This window comes from Pelecanus crispus, chromosome 13, assembly GCF_030463565.1.
Source record: "Pelecanus crispus isolate bPelCri1 chromosome 13, bPelCri1.pri, whole genome shotgun sequence".
NCBI classification, from domain to species: domain Eukaryota; kingdom Metazoa; phylum Chordata; class Aves; order Pelecaniformes; family Pelecanidae; genus Pelecanus; species Pelecanus crispus.
Window position 1 is genome coordinate 9,338,106 of NC_134655.1, and position 20,206 is coordinate 9,358,311.

A 20,206-nucleotide genomic window follows, 5' to 3' on the forward strand; every position below is an offset into this window, starting at 1 on the left:
CTGTGCCTGCTCCCTGCCGCAGCTCTGCCTGCCTCCAAAGAGGCGACACAGGGTTAGCTCCCTGGAGCGTCTCTTCACCGCTGCTAAGAGCGTCCAATTGCTCCAGCAGAGCAATCACAACAACGGTATGAAAGCAAGAGTACAAGGGAAAAACGAAGAGTCGCAAACTTAAAAAAGACAACGGAGATAAAGAAAAGCACTGTCTGTAAGTCAGTGTTGAAGGAGCACAGAATGAGTTTGCACACAGGAAACACTGCTTGAGTGGAAGCAATAGGAGATGCTGGACCTGGTGGACGAGGCACATGAGGGATCCCAGCCCTCCCGAGGTGGGCCTGGACCCGCTGTGCCTCCATCCTCCCCCCAGATACCTGCCTGGCTTCCTCAGCTCTCCCCGTCTCCTTGGCTTTACCCTCCCTTCGGTCCCAGCCCGTCCCTGCTCTCTCTCCCCTACCAGTGCCTCCTCGTACTTTGGACCTCTTCAGCTCTGCGCCCCGGGGTCTCTGGCTCTCCATCGGCGGCTCGGGCAGCACCAGCCCGTGCGGCCGGGCCAGCCAGCGCCGCAGAGCAGCTCAGCTCACGCCTGCAGTGCTGGTCCACCTCCTCGCCGGGATCCAGCAGTATGCATAAACAAACAAATTACGCTACGGACACAGAGCTATGCTCCAAAAGGAAATGACCACTGGATGTTATTGCTTAACCTTTCTTAGTAATGAACATGTATTTCTTGAAAATATATGCCACCTAATCCCCTCGGCATTGCAACCATGTATAACAGGAGGGTAATATAAGTTAATCAAGCCCTAAGCTCCACGCGAAGTTTAACAGTTTGCTTCGCTATGTTTTGGGTAGCAGATGGCAAAGCGCTCAGTGGTACATTCTCTGCAGCCCTCATATAAAGGCCTGTACCTGTTCCTGTTCCCGGTGTGAATGCCAACCAAGGGACGTTCGCTGGACTAGCTGAAGGCTGCAAAGTGGGTGACCATTTAAAATCCTGAAATAATGGATACGTAGTTACCAATATCGATGTTCCAAAGGGAGGACTGTAGGCAGGCAGAAGCGGTCATTTACCCGCTAGTTCACCATTACTGCCATTCTTAGATATGATAAAATTGAAGCTACAGGCTGGCATAAGACTTCTAGTAATTAATCCACGCCTTATCTGCACAAGTACCAACATCCAAAATCAGTTCCATGCGGGCAAGTAATAGGGGGTTTCTTACACAACAGCGCTTGACACTGTTGCTGTAGCTCACAATATTTCCGTGCACGCTGTCCTTACAAATGACCCCAGACTGTACGTAGCCTGGCACGTGGGCATCAGAAACCAGTCTGAGTGGATAATTTGGATTTCAAACTGCCTCTGTGGACAGTCACTCAAATGCTCTATTTCTGACTAGATTTTGAGGGGCTGGGGCATGGGGAGAGAAGAGCTGTCAAGGGGAAAAAAAAGAATTTGTAGATGACATGTAGAGCCAGAATGATTTTAAAGAAAGGGCAATTAAGACTGCCTAAGTCAAGCTTTTTCCAGGTATGTTAGAGTGACTGGGAAGCGAGGGGATGAGCAATAAACAGTTCAGCCTGTGACATTCAAGATTTTCATGATTTATAGCCAACAGAAGACATACACTTCTCCTTCAAAACACTGAGCGCACCCCCCAGCATCCAATTAATGGTGGTGGGTACAGTGAACATACTTACACTAATTGACTGGTCCAATAGTCATGGCTGCCCCCAAGCATCTCTGGAAGTAGCATTTCTGCAGCAGCATCGTGCAGAAATGCTTCACATTTATTAACTTGTTTGGTTTTGATTGTTGGATTGGTTCCCCATTCCCAAGGCACTTAGATTTATTCTTTTAGCTTAACACTACAAAGTAATCAAATCACTCCGTTACAGCTGACAGACTGTAGGAGCCCCGAAGGGGAGGGGAGAGTGGCATCAGAAGCAGCATCTACATTTTCTCTTACATCCTTCACACTTGCCCTAAACTTTAGATTTGACTCATCTGTATCTCTGGAATTCAAGAATATTGAACTTTAACTGACATGGGAAGTTATTTGAAGATGCAGGACTTTCACTTGAAATTAAGGCTGATCTACCTTCTGGGATCAGGGACCAAGAATCACTTCTCATGAAGACTGAAAAGCCCAAATGCACTCTCCTTCTGCTTCAAGTCAAACACAAGTGTTGCTGCAACCAAGAAAACATCCTTCCAACGCTATGTAAAGTTCAAACCAACCAATCTATAAATAAGAAGAGGAGAAGAGATGGAGGATTCAAACATGCCTTTGTGCTCTTCCATCAAATGTGTAGAATAGGTAAGAACAGGAAGACAAAGGAGATGGCTCAGAGAGTCAAGATTAATATGGAAATTGAGAAAAAGGGCATGCCTTTGGTTGGATTTTGACTGTGTCTCTTCACTACAATTTATCTTCAGCTTTATGCAATGCAATATTAGAAAATGCTTGGCACACAACCCTTGATGTAGAAGACAAAGGGAATTTTTTTGATTTAGACAAATTCCAATGTCCTTGTCTAATGTTACCCAATGCAAAATTAGAAAGAAATTAGCGCTTGCATGGTCCAGTGTGTTGAAAAATAATTTGAATGACCCACTGCTTAAAGTATGGAAAGGGTCCTCTGTTACTAAAATCCAAACTTATTTTATGTTAGACTGTACTCACACTGACAGGGTAAAGCTTGAAGAAAATCCCCCAACAGTTTTTTTAAATCAAGAAAAACAACAAAACAAAACTTCATGGAGCCTGCGATCAAATAATCTTACAGAGTTTGGACTTAATACACCAACAATGTCAGGCATTTCAATGCAGTAGCATCAAAACTAGATATTTACTGCTTGGTAGTGAGTAACCCTTTAAAAAGGGAGGAACAAAAATTCCTTTTTAATGAGTCACCATTTGGCATTCAGAGATCAAAACCTTTTGCCTGTATTTCTAACTGCAAGATTGTATATGCTTGGGTTTTTTTCAGTCTGTGTGACTTTAAATCAACACAGTTAATTAAGAAAATAAGTAAGTCAAAGGCACAGGAAAAGTGAAGTCTTTAACAGTAGATGACCATCAGCATGATCTACTGGGTTACTGAAACACTGGATGAATTCAGAAATTATTTCTGTATATAAATTTGGAATTGTGAAAATCCTAGTAAGATTTAAAGTAATTAGTCAAAGCAAAATGAAATTATACTCAGTACCTATTCTGATAACCATGAAATGAGTGTTGCATAATTATTCTTAAACTAATGAAAATGTTTACATGCTAGATATTACATACTAATGTATGGGGGAAAAGCCTCTTGTGTGTGAGTGGAACTGTGTATGACAAATGCCTTCATAAAACATCCATTTGTTTATCTTTGCCCAAAACTTAACCTATGAAGATGTGTGACAGAGAACAAAACATTAAAATACATGCCTGAGAGAAGATGCCATTTTTGTCTTTAAATATTTTGTTTTCCCCTGTATCAAATTCTGAAGCTTCAGCAAAAAGGAAGATACTATGATGCGATGATGGTGGGGGGGGCGGGGGGGTGGAATCTACCTGCATTGGTGTTATAGCCAAAGCAAAGAAATAAACCTGTCATTCACACTGAGAGGGTCTCAGAGTAAAATGTACCTGCCTTTATTTTGAATATAATTTCCAACTATGTGAAAAGTCCCTAAAGACCTCAGCTAGTAACAAGCACTTATGCTTAACAAAACATTTAACTACCTAAGGATCCTTAGTGTGAAGGTTAAGATAAAGCACCATTATTCCCATTTTACAATGGACAAGTAAGAACCTGGGAACTATTTACTCCAAAAATTGCCTCCACCTCTGGAGGCCTGCGTGGCCACAGATGTTCAGACCCTTTGAAAAAAACTCTGGTCAGTTCTGAAATTAGAGTAGGCATTATTCGGGCTTGGCTTCTACCTTAGGAAATCTCCAGATTATTATATGAAAACTCATATCCACAAAAATTAGAGCAGGGACTTACCCCTCACTCCACACAGCTATCGAACAGCCACCTCGTGTAACTACCGATCAGCAAAAGCGTCTCCATACCTCACTGCCAGCTCACTCAACCGTCCCGTCCCTTACATCAGTTGGTCTTAATTTATGTTCAATTTACTTGTAGATTGGAAGTTATTAGAGTAAATAATTACAGTAACTGGTTACAGTTTGGGAATTGAGAGCACTGAAGAAGGAATTCAGAGAAATAACCTGATCTACTACTTTAAAGAGAATCAATCATCCATCTCCTTCCATTAGTCTTTTTGGCAATCCTGTGTCACTGTTGTCACAAGCCTGGATAATGATGCCATATTAATTCTCCTTTTGAGAAAGGGAGTACAAGATTTGACTCCGTAACTGTGTCCTGTCTGACCTTGGGGAATCTTTGGGAGAAGTTTCCCATCAAACGCAGTTACGGTTTTTACTGAAGGAGAATTACTGAGTTGGGCCCACGCTTCATAATTCAAATGCATGACACAGAAATATACAACCAATCTTCTGTTTCCACTAGAAATAAATTGTCAGTGCATAACCAACGCTTTTGCAGATCCAACCCTAGGTGAGAAATTAGATTTTCAAAGTCATTTCAACAAGCCTGCTCAGAGGTGATGGACGCGGGGCAGAATGAAGAGACAGCTACTGCAAATTTCTTATGTAACAACAACAGTTCTTTTAACTACATTTATCTAAACTGGAGGTAGGCTGCATTTCCCAATCCAAACCTTCCCAAAGGAAAAAAAAAAAAACAACCCACTTTGTTGTAAATATTACAAAAGACAGAACTGGAAAAGAAGAAAGTCATCCTATGTTTCATAACAGACACAGACTCGCTCCCTTCCTTCAAGACTACACGCTGCTCTCAATGCAACGCGAACTGCGGCATCGCTGATGTCAGTGTGAGCAGGCAGAAGAGGACATATGGCCTTTTGTACTGTTCCCAAGATGCCGCATGTTTTAAAAAAAAAAAAAAAAAAAAAAGACAACCTGAAAATCATTATCCAGGCTGGAAGAAAGCCAAGCCATCGTAAATGTTTGTTTATTGCAATTTGGAAGACCTCTTTAGAAAAAACAACAAACTACCCTTAGACGTGTAATCCTCAACCCAAATGGTGGATGGGAATCAAGCGGAAACTGTACATTATTTTGGGGAAACCATGAATTATTTTGGGGAAACTTTTGCTGCCATGCCTGTTTGGGTATTTCTCTGTAACTAGATATCATTTCTATTACTGTGGCTATGACTAACGAGTTAACAACACTATTTACACTAGTACTGTTGTATCATTAGAAACAACAAGATTATGTACTTTAATTCTAATGCCAGCACAATTATTTTAACACCAAGTGTGTCAGATCTGACTCTATACCCCCTAAATTAATTTCAGAGTAGTGGCTAAATAAAATGACATACTTCTTTGTGCTTTTGTTATAACACGCTCATGTGCAGCAAACTGTGAAGAAAATGTAGTAATTAGAGGTTAAATTAATCCCTGACAGACAGGCAGCTTAGTAAAGCTGGGCCCTCTTCAGAAAACATAGCATAAAGCTTGCCAGTCTTTCAGAATTAGGCACAAAGAACAGGCAAGATTGGCAAGCCCCTCGCCACTGCAATCCAACCCAAGGGTAACGCTCCGAAGTCGGCGTGAGTCCTCCAGCAGCCAGTACTACCAGGCAGATCTTGTGACAAATGTGATTTAGAGCTCCAAGCAATTGTTGCTGCAGCCGCTCGGACTGCCTGATCAGGACCAACCACTTGAAATTAAAGACAGCCTTTTGCACAGCAGAACAGGCTTCTGACCGCCGTATAATCAACCTTGAGACGTTATTAAAAGCGAACAATGGCACTGTATTTCACAACATAACTAGAAAGTTACCTTGCTGCTTCTGATTTCAATGCAGGTAATGGATTTCATTGCCCACAACAGGGTAAATGCGCTGCGTTAGTCTGAAAACAATAAATAGATACGTCCCGGGTAGGTGTAATTCCCGAACCTGCTTGGAGCTCTGAGATACTTAATTCTAGAGAAAAAGAAACTTCCACAGAAACGCAAAAGAAAAACAATGCAAGACAAAAGAGGCAGCCAGATCATGTGGATGATATCCAGTAAGTATTTTTTGTGCGTGTCAACAGAAGTAAATGTTTTTTCCGCTCTCTCTAGCTGTGGCACGACAGAAGTAGCCCGTTTTTAAATCCATGCAAATACAGCCTGTTATCAGAAGGGGAGAACCTGAAGGGTGCTTGCTCTGTGCTGTGCAAAAAGCGCCCTGGCTTCCCCGCGCTGACAAATCCTGGCGCAGGAACTGCAGACGCACCGCCGCGTCCGTCCCACTTGACTTACACCTTGCCTCCAAAGGTGGAAGGTGCAAAAAACTGGCCTCCCCCTGGGCTAACGCTGATGCCACTCAATAGATTGCCTGACATGGGGTGAAACAATAACGTGGTTAACACCCTCCCCTGCAGAGGTAATCTATATCATGCCTGCGACAGGCTGAGCCCCCAGCTGTCCCTGCCTGAACGGGAAAGCACAACAGGCAGCTGCGGTTGGATCACCAGGTAAATTCACAAGAAAAAAGGAAAAAAAAAAAAAAAAAGGAAAAAAGCCTGGATTACAATTCAAGTAAAAGCAAAACAGGGGGCTTGCGGAGATTGCAGATCAGCGTGGGAGTGCATTAACACCGTCGGTATTTCTGTACTACCCAGATCATCAATTATTAACAAATTAGGACATGCCTGATGGGGTACTTATGTAACACTTCTTTATCAATAAAACTGCCAAGTCCCTTGCAGGGAAAAGCAGAGCGGATTTCAACAAGTCATAATATGACGCCTCCCTTTGCATGGGATATGATGATGAATTCTGGTTTCCCCCTCCTCAGCCCGGCCACCCATTCCCAAGAGCAATTTCGACCAGCCCGGCAGCCCCTGCGCGAAGCCCGGGGCGCACGCCAGCCTCCCGTGAGCAGCAGCCCTTCATCAGGCCGGCGCTTATCAATGGCTCACCGTAGCCATCAGGCAGTGCCCGGAGTAAAGGGCCACACAAAATCCCGCAACCCCCGCATCTCCCACGCCTGGGCCCCACGAGCACTTTGCCGGCCCCACGGAAGCGGCCACCGGCCTCGCGCTCCCTGGCCGGCTCCCTGGCTCCCAGTCCAGCCGGCCGGGTGCGTGGTAGGGAGGGGAGGAAGGAAACCCACAACTCTGTCCCCTGCTCTACCCTTTGGGTACAACTGTTCCTCCACGGGAGCAAAGGGCCAGCTAAAATTCAGCCCGCAGAGAATATCCTTTGCCCTGCTTCATTTCCATTTCGCTTCCTCCAACCGGCGAGAGCGAGCAGCATGGGGGGCACGTAACGATCCCCCTTCCCTACTCAAGGGCCTGCTCCTTAGGCCCTGAATTCTAGGATCAAATCTGAGTCTCATCTGCTATAAAATGAAAAGGACTGCTAGGCTGGGCCCTGACAGGAGAAAGACTGGCGTACTCTCCTACCGCCCGGCCTAACGACCACCCTTCCGTTCATCCGAGATCCACACCAAAGCAAACAGCTCTGAAAGAGCTACTGCAGCTTTGCAAGTAAATGCTGCGCAGAGTAAGTATTTTCCTCTTGAAGGAAAGTAATGACTTAGTAACACATTTTCTTCCATTTAAAAAATGAAAATTATTATCAGTGAGAGGCTTCCCAAGAGGAATAAAAGACTCTTCATAGCTCATTTGCATTTGGTAGTTATCCCTCGCTGGCTGCATCACTCTCTGGTAGTGCAACTGGTGACTTCAAAAACGATGGAGTCCTATCCCAAGAGCCCTGAGACAGAATTTTGTTTTGAACAGAGCTAACAGGCCGGTCCATAGCAACTGCAATGAAAACTATCTACCAGAAGACAAGGACATAAAGCGAAACCTTTAACTGACAAAGACTTCAGTTTTCTGTGCAAAGTGCGAGCAGTAATAATAAAGAACACGGGAAGGAGATCGTGATGCAAGCACAGACTGTTTTGCAAAGTTTCCCTTCAGCTGCTGGCAGCCCTGAAACGGGTTACAGAAAGTTAAAATTGTCTTATTGATCACCGCCTATTCTGCAGGGCTGGGGGTTTTTTGGGTTTTTTTGTTTGTTTTTTTAAATAGAACAGCACTGTTCTTTTGCTATTTTCACTTAAAACAATACTCCAGTACCTTCCAATATCCGGTCCAATCTAAAGCAACACTAATGAGGGTAGTACTAAACGCCTAAACAGCTTCCTCACGTATTTCTTAAGCAATCGCCTTTTTGAGTGCACCCCCCTTTTACGGATGCACAAAACAAAACTTACTACGAGTACACAACGGTATTGTGCACATTTGGCATTTTACAGCAACGCTCTGAAGTTCCCCTTCAAAATTACTGGCAAGGAAGGAAGTTCTGCATAATTTTAGCACTCAACATCTGAAAAAATTAGAACAGTCCCAACTGTTCTTTGAGATGTATAAAAGAACAGTTGAAAAACTTACAGTTGACTGGTGCTACCTAGGTTACCCGTCAATGGCATTGAAACTGGTATATTATTAAGAGAGGTGTATGATGGGAATTGGTTTATTGTGCTGATCCATAGTAACCAACTCCTGTTCGTCCATCATTTATCTCTCTCACCAGCGACATATGGGTTTGTCTATTCACACTCTCAGCATTCTCTCTGCTCCAACAAACAGTCAGCCTTTTCTGCTGGGATAAGGAGGTTTTTTAGTTACATCCATTATGTGCGTATCAACATTTATGGCAGGAAGATAATTGCCAAAGAGCTCAGGGGGATAAAAGCTCCCTCTTTATAACACAAACCCCCTTAAAAAATCAATATTGATATAAAACAGTTCAACGCAAAGCCTTGGTGTGTCTTCTGCTTCCTTCAGTTCAAAATACTTTTTTTTTTTTTTCTTTTAACATAGCAAGTCAAACTGGAACATCAGGTAGAAAACCTTCGTAATGAGTTACACTACTGCTCTTCCTATAGAGGAAAAAATAGCAGTGTACAATAGTAATTGTTCCTTAAAGAAGTGAGTGGCAAATGTGTCGGATATAAAGAGGGTTCCTTGGAGAGGCGCCAGCATCATTTAAACTGATATAGCTATCTTTATTTGGAGACCTCACCAATTACTAATGAATCCTAACTTACAGTCACCTTTGCCTAAATGTTGAAAAACGCTGACGCTCAGAAGCAGCCAGCACGAGGGAACAATGAAAACCTGGGGATCCTGCCTTTTTCCCTATTTAAGGAGCTCAGACAACCTTCTACTACTCCATCCCCCCCGTTTGGATAAATCCATTTGTCACAGCTTCTGCAAGATTTACTTCACTTTCCCATGGCTACGTACTCATAAAAGTTATTTTAAGGCGACTTTCATCAGAGTAGCAAGTAACACAGAACATTTATTGATTAAATGACTGGGAACCCGTGAGTTGCACTGTACTTAACCTACAGGATGACTCAGGAATTTCACTGTTATCCTTGCCCTTGTGTTACCTTCTGCCTTCCTAACTTTTGTCTCTCTCATGATGCCAGTTCCTAGGTCGATCCCTGTCCTACACTTGCATCCAGGCAGGTCAGCGACCATCCAAGTCAGGGCAAGAGCGTCAGCCTGACACCTTGGATCATGAACTCTTCCAGTAAATCTTCCTGTATGTTCAGAAAGCATCTAGCACAATAGCTGCCTAATCCCATTTTAACTCTCTGAATGCTACATTGTAACATTTGTAGCAAGGTCGGTTAAAAAACCAAACACCATATTTATAAAACACTTCTACCTGTGTAACAGGCAGCCATACAAAAGAATTTAAAAAACCATAACTGCCTCCTGTAATTATAATCCCCCCCCAAACCCTTTAACAACTACCTGAGCTTTAAAAAAAATCCAAGAGACTTTGCAGGTTGGAACTGCTTAGTTACAAGGAACTAAAAGTGAAGCCCTGTCAATATTTGCTTTTCTGATTCTGAAGTATTAGTTAAAAGGATTAAAAATAGAGATGAAAACCCCTCAAGTTAAAAAAAAAAAACCCTCTGAAAATAAAAAGCTAAATTAAATTTGAGCCGCTCAATTCTAAACATTAAACAGCTTTTCACGCACTCGAGAGGAGCTGTTAAGTGCGTGTTACCTGCCTTACAATCTATACTATTTGTTTTTTATCCCTGAGCAACAGACTATTTCCTGGTTGAGTTTAAAAAGTCAGTGACGTTCCAATTTCAACCCACACATGTGTGTCACTGTCAACGTCAGTGGCAGGAAAACATTAGAAGTCACCCCTTGCTAATGCTTTCCTAACATGGAATTTCCTCGTATCTGGCTCCCTCAGCCCACCTCCTCCCTTCAGCTGCGAGCATCGCTCCCAAATTGCTTCCCCCCCACCCCCCCCCCGCCGCCCTTCCAAACATATGGCAGGGAGAACTGAAAATGGTCAGTGCCGCAACTAGATCGCTGCTTTTTTAGGTGCTGGCGCCTGGCTTACCCGGGCCGCTCCTGCCCGCCTTTACCGCGGGGAGCGCGGCCGCGGGCCGGCGGCCCCGGGACAGGCACCGGCACCGGGACCCGGCACCGGCACCGGCACAGGCACCGGCACCGGGACAGGCACCGGCACCCGGGACCCGGGACCGGCATCGGCACCCGGGACCTCTCCCGCCCGCCTTTACCGCGGGGAGCGCGGCCGCGGGCCGGCGGCCCCGGGACAGGCACCGGCACCGGGACCCGGCACCGGCACCGGCACAGGCACCGGCACCGGGACAGGCACCGGCACCCGGGACCCGGGACCGGCATCGGCACCCGGGACCTCTCCCGCCCGCCTTTACCGCGGGGAGCGCGGCCGCGGGCCGGCGGCCCCGGGACAGGCACCGGCACCGGGACCCGGGACCGGCACCGGCACAGGCACCGGCACCGGGACAGGCACCGGCACCCGGGACCCGGGACCGGCATCGGCACCCGGGACCTCTCCCGCCCGCCTTTACCGCGGGGAGCGCGGCCGCGGGCCGGCGGCCCCGGGACAGGCACCGGCACCGGGACCCGGGACCGGCACCGGCACAGGCACCGGCACCGGCACAGGCACCGGCACCGGGACAGGCACCGGCACCGGCACCCGGGACCGCTCCCGCCCGCCTTTACCGCGGGGAGCGCGGCCGCGGGCCGGCGGCCCCGGGACAGGCACCGGCACCGGGACCCGGACCCGCTCCCGCCGGCGCCCCCCGCCCCGCCGGGGCTCCACTTGCGGCCAGCTCCTCGCCCGGCAACACCCAAAAAATAGGTTCCGGCGGGCAGCCCGGTTTGGGGGCGGCGGGGAGAGGCGGCCGAGGCCCCCGCGTCTCCGGGGGTGCCGGGGCGGGCAGCGGGCGGGGGCGGGGCAGCGAACAGCTGCGGGTCCGGCAGGTTCAAGGCCGTTCCGGCCCCCTCTCCCCCGGAGGCACCATATGCTCCACCGCGCACATCGGCAGCTTTATGTGCCCGCCAGCTCGGCCCGGGGGGGGGAGCTCCGGGGAGGGGGGGAGCTCCGGGGGGGGCAGGCTCCCCCCCCCGCACCCCCATCCCCCGACCGCGGGCATCACCCGGGGACTGCGGGAGGAGCAGGGAAGCGCTCACGTTATATAAGAGGGGGAGCACTTCGCCCCTCCCGGCGCTCCCACACCCCTTCCTCCCTCCTCCTCCTCCTCCTCCAAGCCGGGGCGGCCGCACGGCAGCGGGGGCAGCCCGGCGCCTCCGCCCCCGGCTCGGGGAAGGGGCCAGACGCAGTTAATCTCCCCGCTGGCGGGGCGGGGGCCTGCGGGGTCCCCCCCGGTGCCGAGGAGGAGGAGGAGGCGGCAGGCTCTTCGTGCAGCGCCCGTGCCGGGAGGCTCCGTGCGAGCGGCCGCTGCCCGCAGGGCTCCCCCGCTGCCGGGAAGGGGCGAGGCGGCCGCGGACCCCAGCGGGGAGCTGCCCGGGGCGCTGCCCGGCGACCGCCCGCCGCTCCCCCCGCCGGCAGCACCGGCGGCAACAAAAGCGGCCCTTTAATTTATTGTCGGGGGGGAGCGGCGTGAAAGGAAACCGGAGCCCGTCTTCCTCCAAGAAGCGGCCGTCCTCCCCGGGATCCCTCCGAGTCGCCCTGGCGACCGCCCCCCGCCCGGCACAGCCGAACAAAAGCCGCGGCCCCGGCGCTGGCCGGGCCGAGCGGGAGGCCGGGCCCGGCGGCGGGGGAGGGCCCGGGGGAGGGCCCGCCGCCGGCCGGGGGGAGAGCGGCAGCCCCCGCCTCAGCCGGGGAGCCGGGAGCGACTCCGCGAGCGCCTTGTTTACCCTGCAACTGCTCCGAGCCCCGATCTTAATCACGGGATGAGAAACCAAAACAGTTTAAATCGTGAGTCAGCACGCGTTTTATTGCAAACGCACGCACAGCCTCGCAGAGCGTGGCAAAGGCGCCGCGCTCGCAGCGTCTCCCTCGCTTTTGGGCCGTTCCCCTCCCAGAAGGGCGCACCCGCACGCAGCCCGGGCGCGGGGCTGCGCTCGCTTTTCAGGAACAACCGAGGGCTCCGGCCGGGCTTTTGTTCCGAATCCTGCCTAGCTAACGCGCGCTTCAGGCTCCCAAAACAACCCGGCGCGCCGCTGCCGACACAAATACCGGGAGTTACTCAAAAAAAAAAAAAAACCAACCCAAAAGCACCACTAACGCAGACCAGCACTGGCCCCTCCGCGTGTGACGCCTTCCCGGAGGAGTCCCCTCGCGGGGACGGGCTTGTCCTCCCCTGCCTGCTCCGTCCAAGTTTAAACGGAGCCCAGCGCGGGGCTGTTTGCACCGGGATGCTACGAGCTGGCGGCGCCGGCGGCCCCCGGGTCCCGCTGGCCCCGGCCGGGGCGGGCAGCACCCACCTCCTCCTCCTCCTCTTCCTCCTCCTCCTCCTCCTCCTCCTCCCCGCGCGTCGCCACGGGGACCCACGGGAGACACACGGGAGACCCACGCCACGGGGACCCACGGGGACCCACGCCGCGGAGAAGACCCACGCCGCGGGGACCCACGGGGGACCCACGCCACGGGGACCCACGGGGGACCCACGCCGCGGAGAAGACCCACGCCACGGGGACCCACGGGGGACCCACACCACGGGGACCCACACCACGGGGACCCACACCACGGGGACCCACGCCGCGTCCCCCGCCCGGCCGCCGCGCCGGAGCCCGCCCCGCCCCGCAGATCACCTTCCTCGCCACCATTTTCAAGCCCCCGGCCCCCCTCCCTCCCGCCGCAAGCGGCAGCCTCCCTCCTCTCCCCGGCCGGCCGTCAGCTCTCACCAGAAAGGAGGGCGAAAGCTGCCCCCCGAGTTGCGGTCTCCCGGCGGGGAACGCCGCGGCGCAGCCCCGCGCACGGAGCGGCCGGCGCCCGCTGGAACCGCGGCTGCAAACTTTGCAGCCCCGGCTGCGAGCGGCTCCGGCCGCAGCCGCGTCTGGGCGAGCAACTCTTCCGAGGGTGCTTAAGTCCTTTTAAATCGACTCCGACTTTTGCGGTCCGTATCGATTTCAAATGCTACTTACTGGAATATGTGGCTCCATGCGTGGTGCTTCTACCCGCTGGGAAACCAGCAGCATCTTGGACTGGGGATCAGCCGGCTTTTAGATCCACTTTGGCTGTATTTAGCAAAACCCAGCACCGCAAAGGACTCTCAGACTGTTTTCTCCTTTTAGGTTCCAGACAAGTTCATCCTGGCGTTGCAGTTTGCTAATGATTCACTGTCTGTCTCAATCTGCTCACTACATTTCCATCAACCCACAGCTTCCTCACTTAGAAGGTGGAGTTTGTGGGGTTTAAGTTACTGATAGGCATATCTAAGTGCTGTGTCACTCAAAGAGGAGGAGACACACACACTCACACTCCACACACACACACACACACACACACTCTTTCTCTCTCACGGCTCCAGGCTTAAAGGGGAAGTAACACTTTCTTCCCTTTAGAAACTAGAAACCTCACAGATCCAACGATTTTTTTTTTTCCCCCTTCTGTGCACGAAGGCGAAAATCATGCAGCCTATGGACAGTATTTTAACACGCAAAAAGCTGCTTGGCATGTTTAGCGCCTTCTTTGTAGGGCTTCAAGTTCATTCCGCACAGAAGTAGAGTAGCTCAGAAATATACTGGCAATTAATGGATTTTTTTTTTTCCCAAATCAAAGTGTACAAATCACAGAAAAGATAGCCCGAGGCATGAAGTGTAAAGGTTTGAGTTATTCTTTAAAAAAGTGTAGCTTCCTGTCTCTTTATGCCATGATGATACGATATTCAGCACTCATAACATTCATAAAAGGGTTAAGCTCATCTCACACAGGTGAACCCAGGTTACCAAGAAGGAAACAGTAGAGTTCTTTCATTTTCCCCCTTTGTGCTGCGTACGTGTATTTTTGAAGACAGATGCAATCCTGAACAGAGAGCTCCCATAAAACCACACATTTCTCATATGACTATAATGTGCTTGTTACAAGCTGCAATCCCTGAATATTAATTTTGACAGACCATCAACTGAACGCTGAGAACCTAGTCAGACCTCCTCTTGGATTGTGCAGAAAGGACTGGGAAGAGCAGGCTGCAGGCAGCTAGGAGAGCACACGGGGTCCACAAATAATTGCTGGTATAATTTCATTTCACTACCTTGCTAAATCAGTACGACTGTCACTCCTGTCCTGATGCATTGGAGATGCTAGAAACCCTGTCCTGGTACACTGACTCAATGGATGTGATGCGGAAGACATAGTACCATTTCTAATAAAATGTCTAATTTTTTTAATCATTCCTAAAGTAGTAATATTAGTAAATTATGGTCTATAAAATTAAGAAGAAAGTTATTTGAATAAAACTCAATTACTGTGGCCAAATACATACAAGCGGAGCCAGAATCTGGCCTCACTTTCCTGAAAGTTTTCCACACAGCAATCATCTTCAACTTGCAGTTAACTTATAGACCAAACCCATCTTTGTACCCCGAGTTAATAAATATCAGGAGTATCAGTTCATCAACAGAGAAAAATCTGGTTTCATCTTTGCTGAAGCCTCTACCTTTCCTGTGACTGCTGTAACAACGGGCCCACCCCCCTGAGCGGTATTTGTGTTACTTCAGTTTGCATTGTTTGGAAGTTTATTGGTTTGCTTTTCTAATGATTTTGTCTTCTATATTATTTAAAATTACTTCCATGCATTTTGTCTATTGAAAAAAAAGCAGCACAAAAATAATAAACTTGTGCGGGTGTGAGCACCCTGAATTCTACAGAGTTTGAGGGCTTGGTCTCAAAAGGTTTCAGCGTCTAAGGGGAGGCGTGTCAACACCTGATGTTTGGGTTTGTTGGGCTGCCCAGATCAAGTCTACAACCCTGCCTGAGGTGCTAGGCCTCAAACACAGCATTAGTGCATCAGCATGGGATCTAAAAGAGCCAACATGCTGAGCCCGAGTCACCTAAGATGAGCAAGCTCAGTGGAGACACGTGTTCATCATGCACGAATTAAGCTCCACCTGCAAGGAGGTGCCGCTGTCTGACCAGTATGCAATGTCTAGAACCCTCCCCTGAAGGTATACGTGTGTGTGTAAGGGCTCCCATCGATCTGCCCGGAGTTTTTTGGACTAAAATATGCATGTATGAAACGTGTGGGGGACACAGGGATTCCCAGATTCTGCGGATATACTGGACCTACTGACACCACCACGATCAGATGATGAATGCGTGGTAGGTCCGTGTCAGTTTTTCTATGCAGCACCTCCAGTGCACACTAGTCATCTGTCCAGAAGTTTTGGACAAGCCACGTCATTCGTGACTCCTGCCAGACATCTGAAGTTCCTGACAAATGGCAAAAGTCCTAAGGACTGTCATTTGCTTTGTTCACTTCACAAAACTAGACCAAAGGACTTCCCCAAAAGGAAGACAACATGAGTAGGGTGTAGAGGAGTCCTGCCTGTACCTGCTTACGCAGCAGGAATGATGCTGCTGTCTTTAGTTGTGAAGGGGATTTGCTTGCCAGATAGTGGTTTGTGTTCTCCTCTGTAAGGTGGGGTGCACTCTCAGACGGAAACCAAATTGAGACAAGTACTTTTATCAGTTGGTTCGTCTGCAACAGAATTGTGGCAACATTTTCCTTTTTTGACCCTACCAGCTCAAGCAGCTCAAGCTGCACAAGGTCTGGAGGACTGGATTTCACTCTGGCAGCCTGGTGCCAAGCATCCCCATGCTGCCAAGTGTGGGGCTCTGGGCCGACCAGGCAAAGCTGTGAGTGCTGGGGTGCTCAACGGTGTCACAACAAGGACAGGTTTGGGCGTACGCAGAAGCCCAATTCCAGGCAGTGTGAGCATTTAAGAAAAAAGTAACACCCGTGCAGAGATCACTCATTTTCAGCGATGGGTAGTGGCTAAGCAGGGGATTTCAGGGTTGCAATTTTGGTCTTTGGTGATTAAATTATGAGCCCTTTCTTTAGGCATATTTACTATAGCTGACCTGGGGGAGTCCCTGGCTGCTCTGGAATCAATGACAAAACTTTCACTGGCTTCTTCAAGGCAGCATTTTATCTTTCCAGGTTAGGCCTACCCTAAGCAAATTGCAGACTATCTTATTATTGTGCTTCTGTCTTATTTTGAAAAGGTGAGCTGTGGGATTCTGCAGAAAGAGGCAATTCAAAGGGCATCAAGGCTGCTGTTATGGCCACAGGCTGAGGCTTGCCAGAATGTGTCCTACTACCTCAAATGCTTCCCCCGAGGCTGGGCACCGACCCTGGCCGTGACTGGCTGGGATTAATCCTGTTCTTTATCAGTTTTACAGTAGTTTGCCATATTTTACTTAGCATCTTTAATATCCGTAGAAAATATAATTTGCTTTGTTCACTTAATAAAACTAGCGTCATTTCTTTCCAAATAGAGATGTCTTATTCAAAAGCCAGAGTCTAAGAGCTGAGAAGTTTTAACTGCATCTAAAAAATAACAAACTGATGAAAGGATTGCACTGAACTGTATCTTTTCTGAAAAAAAAAAACCAAACCAAAAAAACACCAACCAACCAAAAAGGACTGATGCTTGTCCTATATTCCATTTCTGAAAAAGCGGCATCTTTTCAAGAAGAAGAACTGTTAGTTGGAAAGCTGCAGTGTACTGAAGAACTGCCCAATGTTGTGTTCACAAAATGAAAGGATCACGCACTCAGAGCCAATCTTGATGAGTTGTGTGGGCAACGGGCACTGCCAATACGAGGTGGCCGCGGGCTGGAGAAAAGATTTGCGTCTTTCAGTGTGGTGTGAACTAAACATGCTAAAAACTGAGCGTCCAGGTAACCTTAATGCTGGGACTCTGTTCTCCCAGGAGAACCGAGCCCGACTCCCCAGCTGGCCTCTGGGTGTTCCTGACATCGGTAAGGACAACGAAAGTCCGAGCAGAAAGGGGTGCTCCATGGCACGCCTTGTACACTGAAGGGAAGCAGCGACTGAGCAGGGCAAGGAATCACAAATTTGTCAGTGACCCAGAATCAGATGGAAATCACGTGATGCTTGCTGCTTGAATGTTTTTGACTTGAAATCAGGTAAAATCAATGGCTCTGGCTGAAATACACTTTGAGTGTATGTTTATTGGGAGATAAAACGAAAAGCAAAGCTCCCAGGGAGTAAAATCACATGAACTGCAACAAATACACACAAGTCTTCCTAAGCTAAAACAAGTCTTTGTCCTAATTCTACCCAAAACACAAACCCTTAGCATGTGAGAATGAGGTGCAAAATTCAAGGGAGTGGTGTATAAACTGAGATGTGGGTAACTCCATCCCACAGCAAAGATAATTATTAGGCCAAACATAAACAGGGTGATAAGGACGAATATAAAAAAAGCTTAAATCATTCCTCTGACAGAAAACTACAGAAAAACCCACACAAATCGAACTGTGTTTGCTTTCAAGGAATGAAGACAACTGTGGCATAATTGCAAGTCAGTGTAATATAAGTAAGAACATAAGAATACCCATCAGATCAAAGGTACACTTAACCAGTATTTTTCTTCTGGATATCAGTGATATCCATTTTCAAAAAGTACTTAATTAAACTACGGAGATCATTACCATGGATGGACATTTTAGAATAAATGGGTTCAAAAGGGATTGGAAGTACTTAGGGAGGGCAAATTCATCAGCGGCTGTTTAACACCAAGGTCTGGATGTGACCTCTGGTTCTGAACCGCCAAATGCTGGAAGCTGGCAGGCGACAGGAGCGGAGGAAGGACTCTTTCTGTCCATGCCTTGTGTACAAAGCAGGTTCTTTCCTAAGGGTCTAGCAGCAGCCACTTCAAGGCACAGATACTGGGCCTGATGAACCTTAGGTTTGACTGGTCAGTATTGCATTTCTTATGCTAGATTAGATCAGCGATTAGCTAATTTGGTATCTTGTCTCTGACCATGGGCCATTGCTGATGTTTCAGAAGACAGAAAAGAAACCTTTACTGAACAATTGTAGGACAAATTGCACGTAGCAGTGCAAGTTTCTTAGCAAGTTGCTTCCTAAGGATAGACAGTTTGTAACTGGCTGATGCTCAGAACTGGGAGGGCCTGTGTCCTTTGTGTACTTCCCCCATAGTACGCTATAATATACTGGGGATGAGATTTCTAATGCATGCAAAATTTCAATTAATTTCTGAAACCCATTATACTATTAGCATCAGTAACATCATGGGTTGAGTCAAACAGCATCTCAGGTCATTTCTGAATGTGTTTAATTGGATGCCCTGTTTTTTCCTAGTAAAAGTGTACGGGAAATACCTGAAAATAGATAAATTGCATCAATAAAAATTTTCATTTCCTCAGTAATGCTTGCTACATTAAGTAATTTTATAAGTCATGTAGAAAACTATGTGTAATTGTTAATGTATCAACTCTATTTTTTTAAAGAAACGTTACTTTCAGGAAAATAGGAAGCTTCAAGGAAAAAGCTTTTGTTTGTGAGCAGCTAACTAAAGGGTTTCAAGCATGGCCTTTGTTGATTTGGACATGAAAGAAGAACACAGCTGATCAGCTTTTCCTTCAGTAGGTCATTATTTACATGAGTGTCCATGGAAGAGCGTATAGGTAAAATCATCGAAGGATGGACTAGCATGCTAAATTTCAGTGAGTACACGAACTAGTTTAGGAAATTATATAAATCAAAGTGTATGCCGATTTTGTCTTTTGTACAGAAAACCAGACACAGATCTAACCAGAACCTCTGTGCTTAGGAGTTAAGAGATGACAACGCTATTAGTAATTTCTTCATATTTTCATAGAAAGGTACGTAGCATAAAGCATGTAGCTTCTACTAAAGTATAGTTAAAATCGTGCTGTTAATGTCTGCTTGGTTGCCAAATGCTTGTTCCAAATTGATCTACTTTTTGAACTTATATTTTAAATACAGAAACCAATTATTTGCATAGCTCAGAGATACACTGAAGCACATGCTTAACACTACGTATGACTCTCTCAGAAACTGAAGGGATTACTTGAGTGCCTGGGTAAGCACACAGACACATCTGCACTATTAGCACCGGTGTGATCAAGTCTTGCTTGCATGAGGCAAAATCCCAGCCCTACTGACATCCCAAACTCAAGACCACTACTCCAAATCTTTTAATCTAAACAAAAGTCTGTTGATGTCATCATTTTCACTTAAGCGAAATTCAGCCTGCAGTGTTTAAGCTCTGCAATATTTTACCGCTCTTTATCTCTACTTGCAATCAGGCCATACAAAGTTGCAAAGTGCTCTGAGCGCAGATCTCCACCATGACTGAGGCTAGGAAGCAGTGCTAGAAGAGTATCAAATACCTGATGCGCCTTTGTCAAGGCCAAAATATTCTGCAGAAAGGCTGAATTATGACCAACATGTTTAACTGTCTTTGTACAGGACTTACGGTCATTTCAATTCCGATCGTCTTGCAGCTAAGATTTTCCATTAAAAATACAGAAGATGATACAAGTGAACATACTATCACATTTAATGGCTGTATTGTTAGCAACAATACATTGAAAAAGTTTGCTAATTAATGGCGTTTCTCCAGTTCTGACTTGTGCATAAAACGTCTTCCCTCTTGATTTACGACTTGTGCTCCCTGCACGGCTGCTGCTGGCTTTGCCCGGTGAGCAGAGACGGCGCGCTGGCGCTCCTCACTGAAGGTGTTGGGCTGTAGGGGCGTGGGGTGGCAGGGCTGAGGCCGCTGCACACGCACCTGCAGCCTCAGTTAAGAATAA

General features: G+C 47.9%; 1 protein-coding gene across 1 annotated transcript in view; it reads right to left on the reverse strand.

The window, feature by feature from the left end:
* The window catches only part of MAMLD1 (mastermind like domain containing 1), an 83,189-nt gene extending 69,648 nt beyond the window's left edge, over positions 1–13,541 (reverse strand). Inside the window, exon 1 of the mRNA XM_075720779.1 lies at positions 13,519–13,541. Coding sequence (XP_075576894.1) covers positions 13,519–13,536 — 18 coding nt within the window. The 5' untranslated portion in view covers positions 13,537–13,541. The remainder of the gene's footprint in view (positions 1–13,518) is intronic.
* Positions 13,542–20,206: the final 6,665 nt, after the last annotated feature.